General features: G+C 39.4%; 1 protein-coding gene across 1 annotated transcript; it reads left to right on the forward strand.

The window, feature by feature from the left end:
- Positions 1-2398, forward strand: LOC143848374 (Pentatricopeptide repeat (PPR) superfamily protein). Its single transcript, XM_077357305.1, has one exon. It carries the CDS (start codon positions 39-41, stop codon positions 2106-2108), a length of 2070 nt encoding a protein of 689 aa, XP_077213420.1. The 5' UTR covers positions 1-38; the 3' UTR covers positions 2109-2398.
- The last annotated feature ends 5850 nt before the right edge of the window (positions 2399-8248 follow it).

The raw sequence follows: 8248 nt of genomic DNA on the forward strand, positions 1-8248 counted from the left end.
TCATGTCACAAATATGAAAGATTTGGTGGGAGATTTGAATGGCCTTCTTAGCTAACCTACCACATTCTACCTCATTTTGGACGGCCTTAGAGATAAAAAAACGCCTCTTGCAAGAATGCAGAACCTTCAAACAACTCAAGCACCTCCATGCTCGTGTCCTGATCTTGGGCCTCCACCAAGACAACTACCTCCTCAACTTGATCTTGCGATCCTCCTTAGAGTTTGGAGAAACAGACTACGCTCGTCTCGTGTTCGATCAAACGAGAGAACCCAACATTTTCTTGTGGAATACGATGATCAGAGGTCTCGTTTCCAACAATTGCTTCTCTGAAGTGGTAGAATTCTATCATGCCATGCGCAATATAGGGCTTTTCCCTAACAATTTCACGTTTCCTTTTGTTCTCAAGGCTTGTGGGAGGATTTTCAATCTTAAATTAGGGATGAAGATTCATACCCATATGGTAAAAACGGGTTTTGGATTGGATGTGTATGTTAAGACTAGTTTGGTTTCTTTGTATGCAAAATGTGGCTGTTTGGGAGATGCCCACAGACTGTTTGATGAAATTCCTGTGAGAAATGTTGTGTCTTGGACTGCAATCATTAGTGGGTATATTGAGGATGGGAGATTTTTGGAGGCTGTTGATATGTTTCGACGGATGATAGAGATGGATTTAAGCCCGGATAGTTTTACTCTAGTTCGGGTCTTATCTGCATGTTCTCAATTAGGGGATTTAAAGAATGGGGAGTGGGTATATGGATATATAGAAGAAAAGGGCATGGGAAGGAATGCATTTGTGGCTACTTCGTTGGTGGATATGTATGTTAAATGTGGAATCATGGAAAAGGCGCGTCGTGTTTTTGATGGGATGAGCGAGAAGGATGTGGTTTCTTGGAGCACAATTATTGGGGGCTATGCATCTAATGGGCTCCCTAGAGAGGCTGTGGATTTATTCTTCCAAATGCGGATGGAAAACATAAAACCTGATTGTTTTACCATGGTTGGTGTTCTATCTGCTTGCGCCAGATTAGGAGCTCTAGATTTAGGTAATTGGGCTAGTGGTTTGATTGATAGAAAAGAGTATGTGTTGAACCCAGTCTTGGGTACTGCATTGATTGATATGTATGCTAAATGTGGTAGTATGTCTCCAGCATGGGAAGTCTTTCAAGGAATGGAGGATAGAGATGTTGTCGTTTGGAATGCGATGATCTCTGGACTTTCCATGAATGGGCATAGTAAAGCTGCATTTGGGCTTTTTACTCAAATAGAGAAGTTTGGAATTCGACCAGACGGGAACACTTTCATTGGACTTCTTTGTGGCTGTACCCATGCCGGTCTAGTTGACGAAGGTCGTCAGTATTTCAGTAGCATGAGGCGTGTCTATTCTCTAACTCCTAAGATTGAGCATTATGGTTGTATGGTTGACCTTCTTGGTCGTGCGGGCTTATTAAATGAGGCTCATCAGTTGATCAAAAACATGCCCATGGAGGCTAATGCTGTCGTTTGGGGAGCACTCTTGGGCGGTTGTAGGATATACCGTGACACCCAGTTGGCAGAACACGTATTAAAGCAGCTAATTGAGTTAGAGCCTCAGAACTCTGGGAATTATGTCCTGCTATCAAATATATATTCCGTAAATGGTAGATGGGATGACGCAGCAAAGCTTAGGCTAATCATGAATGAGAAAGGGATCCAGAAGACACCAGGGTGCAGTTGGATTGAGGTGAATGGCGTTGTACACGAGTTTTGCGTGGGAGACCGTTCTCACCCCTTGTCTGAGATGATCTATTCGAAGCTTGATGAATTGGCTATGCAGTTAAAGGGTGTGGGATACATACCCACTACAGAGGTAGTCTTGTTTGATATAGAGGAGGAGGAGAAAGAGCATTCCCTTGGTTATCACAGTGAGAAGTTGGCTATTGCATTTGGTCTTATCAGTATAGCACCAAAGGATCCCATTCGAATAGTAAAAAACCTTCGTGTTTGTAGTGATTGCCATACTGCTCTAAAACACATTTCAAGACTTACAGGCCGACAAATAATTGTTAGGGATAATAATCGATTCCATTATTTTAAAGATGGATCATGTTCATGTAAAGATTACTGGTGAGTTGATAAATTATTTATCGGTTTCATACATCATTAATATTATGAGCCAAGAAAGATCATAGCTGGTTCATTTGAAGATGAATTTGTTCTTCGGCTACCTCAGATATTGGGTTCACTAGCTCAGTTTTGCATAACAACAGAACTTCTGAAGGAATATAAGTGATTTGACAATATGAGCAATTATTTCTTCCTTTTTTTTTTTTTTGCTGATGAAATAGAGTATCCCCAACCCATTTTAGGGTGGGACTAATCCTTATGGATGCACGCAATCAATATGAGCATTTATTTCTACTCTGCCTTGCATCTTTTTCTTTCCTTGAAAATCAGAACTGTTAAACTGGTATTTTAGGGGGTTTCACATTCTGTAATATATGGTCATGGTCATCTTTCTTTACGTCATCTCCATAGGGTCATGGTTGTAATTGAATATGCCTTTCTTTCTTATGGATATAATTAAATAGTTCTTCCCTAATTTGAGTAAATGTGGCCAAAATATGCTAGTGTTAGTTAGGAGTCTTGTGTCTCTTTGGCTTTGATGTAGACTGGAAAGCACGCATGACAATCAAAATACTTGTTAATATGATCCTTGAATTCGGCCAAGTTCTTGATAACAACAGCAACCGGTAAAGTAACCTTAAAGCTTACCACATACATTATATATTCCTTTCTTCTTGTCCCCATTGCAAAAAATTCCAAAATGGTTTGTTGTTCTGTCAGAGGAAGTTGCCTTTGACTGGCGTAGCTTGTCCCATGGCTGAACAAATAGTGTACTAGTTTTGATCAGCCTCAATTAGGGGCGCAACTTGGGATAGGTTAACCCAGCCCAATTCTGAGATTGCATTCCTTAACCCCAACCCCAGCCTTGAGTCGAGGATGGATAACCCTAACCCAACTCCCCTCTAAATCTCTCAACCCTGACCCAACCCGTCTAACCTTATTTTTCCAAATAGGATCGGATTGAGTGGGGTTGGGTTCAGGTTAACCTAAGGTAACGTTAGAATCAATTTTCCTAATTTAGTTTATTTCCCTTATGAATACGTTTCTAGATTTCAATAGGTTTCCTTTTCCTCTTTTTCCTGTTCTGCTGATTTATGTTTCCTATTTTGTTCCCCTTAATTTCTATATAATGTAGATGTCGTTTGGTTACTTAACAAGGAGTACTCACAATTAGTGAAGTTAGCTTGTTGGAGGTCGAGTTACCTCGAATTAACTCAGTGGAGGCCTGAGTTTCCTTGAATTAAATCACTCTTTCCCTCTTTCTCTATCATTTTCTTCTTCAATTTCTGTTTTGATAGCACAGTGTTTTATCAGGTAAAATAAAAAACAATACACACACACACAGAGAGAGAGAGAGAGAGAGATTGGTGCGCTTAAGTGGTTATAACGCCTCTCATTGGTTCCTGTATGTGGGACCTAAACATTTAAACGAACGGGACACTTTTTCTCATATATATATATATATATATGAGAAAACTGTTTGTGCGCTTAAGCGTTCGAGAAAATGGTGCGCTGAAGGTGCGTTTCAAAGTGCGTTCTGTTCGTCGTAAGAAAATCGAGGGTTTTGAAAAAACAACCATAACGCACTTACTCTCTCTCTCTCTCTGAAACCCTTTCTTCTCGAATTTTTTTTGAAGAAAACCCAACCTTCACCGCACTCTCTCTCTCTCTCTCTCTATCTCTTTCTTCTCTCTCATTTTTTTGAAGAAAACCCAACCTCTCTCTCTCTCTCTTTCTCTCTCTAAGTAACGAAATCGAGGGTTTTTCTGAGAAAACCAGAAAAACCCCCCTTCTTCCAAATCGAGGGTATTTCTTCTCTCGTTCTGTAAGTCTCTCTCTCTCTCTCTCTCTCTGTTTTTCCTGGTTTTGGGTTTTGAAAATAACCCAAAACCTTCACCGCACTCTCTGTATCTCTTTCTTGTCTCTGGGTTTTGAAAGAAACCCAAAACGCTCAGCGCAGACTCTCTCTTTCTCTGTATCTCTTCTGTGGGTTTTGAAAAAAACCCAAAAACGCGCAGACTCTCTCGCAAGAAGAAAGTTGGGTTTGAAGAGAAAGCGAAAGTTGGGTTTGAACAGAAAGCGAGGTTCGAGGTGAGTTTTCAATTTTCTTTCTTATTATCTACTAATCACAGCAAGAAGAAAAATCCGAGGAGATGTTTTGAAAAAAACCCAAAACGCAGACTCTCTATCTCCTCGGATTTTCCACAGAAATCTGTCGTTCGAGGTGGGTTTCTACTATTTTCGGTTTTTTTTTCAATCCTCTGATTTGGGTGTGTTGGTCCATTTTTAACTAAATAAAGAGTGGCATAAAAGGAGTTCTTCTAATCATAGTTTTTCCTCTGAAACATCTCCAACCGAGGGTTTCTCTACCCTTCTTGGTTAATTAATTTTTTTTACATTTTCGTTTTCTGATCTGTGAAGAAAATGGGATTTTCTGATTTATGAAAATAATCTCTGATTTTTCAATCCATTTCTCTGCAACTTACAATTTTTTTTTTGTTTCAGGAATAGTTTCTCTCTGAGTGATTTGTTTACTTTTTTTCTTGTCTTGGTGATTGATTGATCTAACCCCCCTATAAGAAGAAATTTTTTTACTTTGAAAGAAAAAAAATGGAGGGTTTCAGTTTGATTGTTTATGGTGTGTTAATGTCTGGAAAAATTGGGGTTTACTATCAGAAAGAACATAGCTTTAACTCTCTTTCAACATGAAAATATCACTGTCTTTATTTTTTCTTTCATGTCAGTACATTCTTATTTTTCTCTTCTTTCAATTACTAGGAAAATGGAACCAACCTCTTCGCAACCGTGTGGGTTACGTATCTAGGATAATGACCGTACACAGTCTGCTTTTGTTGATAATGCTTTCTCGCAAGCCTCCAGGTTAGGTATTGAAGAAGTTGACGCCCATGGTCTTATTGTGGTTGATGATGGGGTTAATCTGATTGAAGATAATATAGAATGGGGCAGATACTGATATGAATGACGAAGATGAGGGTGTTAGTACACCCAATAAGGCTATTAGTGAGAATAGTAGTGTGAAGAAGCCGTTTGTGAACCAAGTGTTTGATGATTGGATGTCTGCGTTTGAATTCTACAATTCTTATGCCCTGGCTACTGGTTTTGGATTACGGAAATCCAGTACAAATAGTTCTAAAAAAACAAATGATGTGAACTCAAGGAAATTTGTGTGTGATAGAGAGGGGGTGAAAAGTATAAGGGAAAGAAAGTGGATGATGGTAAGGAAAAGAGGGAACGACGAGCTGTCAGATTGAATTGCAAAGCTAAGATGATCATAAAAGTAAGAGATGAGAAGTGGGTAGTGACCACCTTTGACGACATTCATTCTCACATTCTGACCTCCCCACTTAAGAGGCAAATGCACCGTTCCCATAATAGATTCAATAAGAGTGAAAGTGTTAAGACATTGATTGATTGTCTCGATGAGACTAAGATGCCGGCTGCGAGGATTGTAAAGGCTATTAATTCAACAAACGATGGAATATCAGGTGTGGTAACACCTGATCAAGTTGCTTCCCATTTGAGAAAAAAGAGGGTGAACAATATAGGCCAAGAAGCTGTCTTAGTGGCCAATCATCTCCAAAACAAGAGATCAGAAGACCCGAATTTCTTTTTCTCAATGGAGTTGGATACGGATGGGACCTTCACATTGTCCCAAACAACATAAAACTAGGTAAAACTATTTTCTCTCGTACACAGAATAAGTAAACCTCTGATTTTTCCACAAAAAAACAGTAACCTCCTATTATTTTTTACACACAAAACTCATACTTTTCCCTACATAGAAATCAGTAAACCCCTATATTTTCCCTCTTCTTCTACGCATTTCATCAAACAGATTGTGGGCATTCCACAAATAAATTTCCTGAAACAAGAAAAAAACACAAGAAAACACAGTCAAGGAAGAAAATGAAACAAGACAGAAAACCGTGATTTTTTCCCTCTTCTTCTAGGCATTTCATCAAACAGACTGTGGGCATTTCAGAAATCATGATTGAGCTATTTTTTTCACACATGGAAAATCCCATTTTATTCACAAATCAGAAAACCCCAATTTCGTGACAAAGAAAAGCCCAATTTTTTCTCACATCATCCACCATAAACCACATAATAAACAGAAACTAGATTTAGAAGCCCTTATCTAGGGGTTTTCTGTGGGTAACGAACCCCAAATCAGTAAACCTCTGATTTTCCCACACAAAACAGAAACCTCCTATTTTTCAAACACACAAAACCCCTACTTTTTTCCCCTGCAAAGAAATGCTAGAGAATAAAAAAAAAAAAAAAAAAACTCACCTCGAATGAGAGATTTCTGTGGAAAACTCACCTCGATCGATGCTCCGTAGCCGTGGGGGAGAAGAGAGGCGATTTGGGTTTTTAACAAATCCGAGATTTCAAACCCGGAGATTACAAATCGGAGATGGTTCGTAGCCGCGTCGGAGATTTCTGTGGAAAACTCACCTCGATGGTTTTCAAACCCTAGAAAGCAGAGAAGAGACACTTAGAGAGAGAGAGAGAGTCTGCGATTTGAGTTTTTTACAGACGAGCACATGAACACGAGAGGCATCGCGATTTGGGTTTTTCTTCTTGCAGATTTGATCGTGTTTGGACTTCGGACATAAAAATTGATTTGGGTTTTCAAACCCTAGAAAGTAGAGAACATTTACTTAGAGAGAGAGAGTGCGATTTGGGTTTTCTACAGAAGGAGGAGAGGCATCGGTGAGAGAGAGAGAGCTTGAGAGAGTGCGATTTTAGAGTCTGCTACAGAACGACGAAAGGTTCGTGCGATTTGGGTTTTCCCTCTTAGGAGCATCGGTGAGAGAGAGAGCATCGGTGAGAGAGAGAGAGCATCGGTGAGAGAGAGAGAGAGGTTATTTGGGTTTTTCTTTTTTCGTCCAGAGAAGACGATGAAGACGAGAGTCTAATTTGGGTTTTTCTATTTTCGTTCGATAGTGGGACCCACTTCATTCATGCGTTTTGAAAAACCCCTTCAGCGCACCATTGTTTTGAAACGCTTAAGCGCACAAACAGTTTTCTCTCTCTCTCTCTCTCTCTCTCTATATATATATATATATATATATATATATATTAAAAAAAGCATAACCTTAAGATTTTGAAAATCATGATAAAATTAGAGGATGGAGGTCGGTTTGGGTTGAGTCAGATTGCTCAAGGCCTTAACCCTAATCCAAGCCTAAATTAAATCGGGCTAGCTTTTCCCAACCCTAACCCGACCCAATCCGGGGAAAATTCCAACCCAATCAGAACCTAACTTGGATTGAACGCAACCCAAGTTGCGCCCCTAGCTTCAACGGATTTCTACCAAAATGCCAAACAAAAGCAACATTGGAAGGCCTAAAATTTATAATCATTCAAAATCAGATGCTACAAGACTACATGTTAGTTGTGAGGTGGAAGAATGTTTTTCACCCTGTCTATCAAAACTAAGTAAATTAGCTCAATGGGTGCTTAATACAACCTTTGATGAGGTTTTAGATATCATGTTCTTTGTATAGGCCCTGTTCGTTTGGGATTATGACAACCGATTGCCACCCCCAATCCAATTATTGGACCCAAAATCAAATTACATTAATTTTGGGTCCAATAATCAGATTGGGGGTTGACAATTGATTGCCACAATCTCAAACGAACAGAGCTTATAGTGAGGTTTAATTACAGTGTCTCTAGGGATGATAATTGATTAGTCGTTGGCCAATGGATGAGATGGGTAAGGTCCTGTTTGTTTTGTAATTTGAGTCTAAAACTGATTATTGGACGCAAAATTCCATTTAATTCTGTTTCCAGTCATCGGTTGTGAACCCAAAACACATAGGGGCTTAGATAAATTATGGATCACACAACACATCGGTCCATAAATTTGAATTCAGAAGGATGCAATTCCCCTGGGAAACTCGAGCTTTATCAAGTTCAAGCATTTGATGCCCCCACCGAGCTCCGTAAATTTGAGTCCAATAATCAGTTCTGGCCTCAGAATGGATTCTCAAAATCCATGATAAACGGGTCTAATCAGTTTTGGACTCAAAATCAATTCTCAAGATCCAAACTGTATATTTTTGTCATTGATCTGGGATTCAAGCTCTCTTCATTGTATTCCTGCGCAACTGT

Source organism: Tasmannia lanceolata, unplaced genomic scaffold (genome assembly GCF_043159265.1).
Source record: "Tasmannia lanceolata isolate RefF3 unplaced genomic scaffold, GAP_Taslan_0.1 ptg000016l, whole genome shotgun sequence".
In the NCBI taxonomy this organism is placed as follows: Eukaryota; Viridiplantae; Streptophyta; class Magnoliopsida; order Canellales; family Winteraceae; genus Tasmannia; species Tasmannia lanceolata.

Excerpts from the sequence above, each read along its gene's own strand:
- LOC143848374 (XM_077357305.1), top strand. The coding sequence starts at position 39 with ATGGCCTTCTTAGCTAACCTACCACATTCTACCTCATTTTGGACGGCC.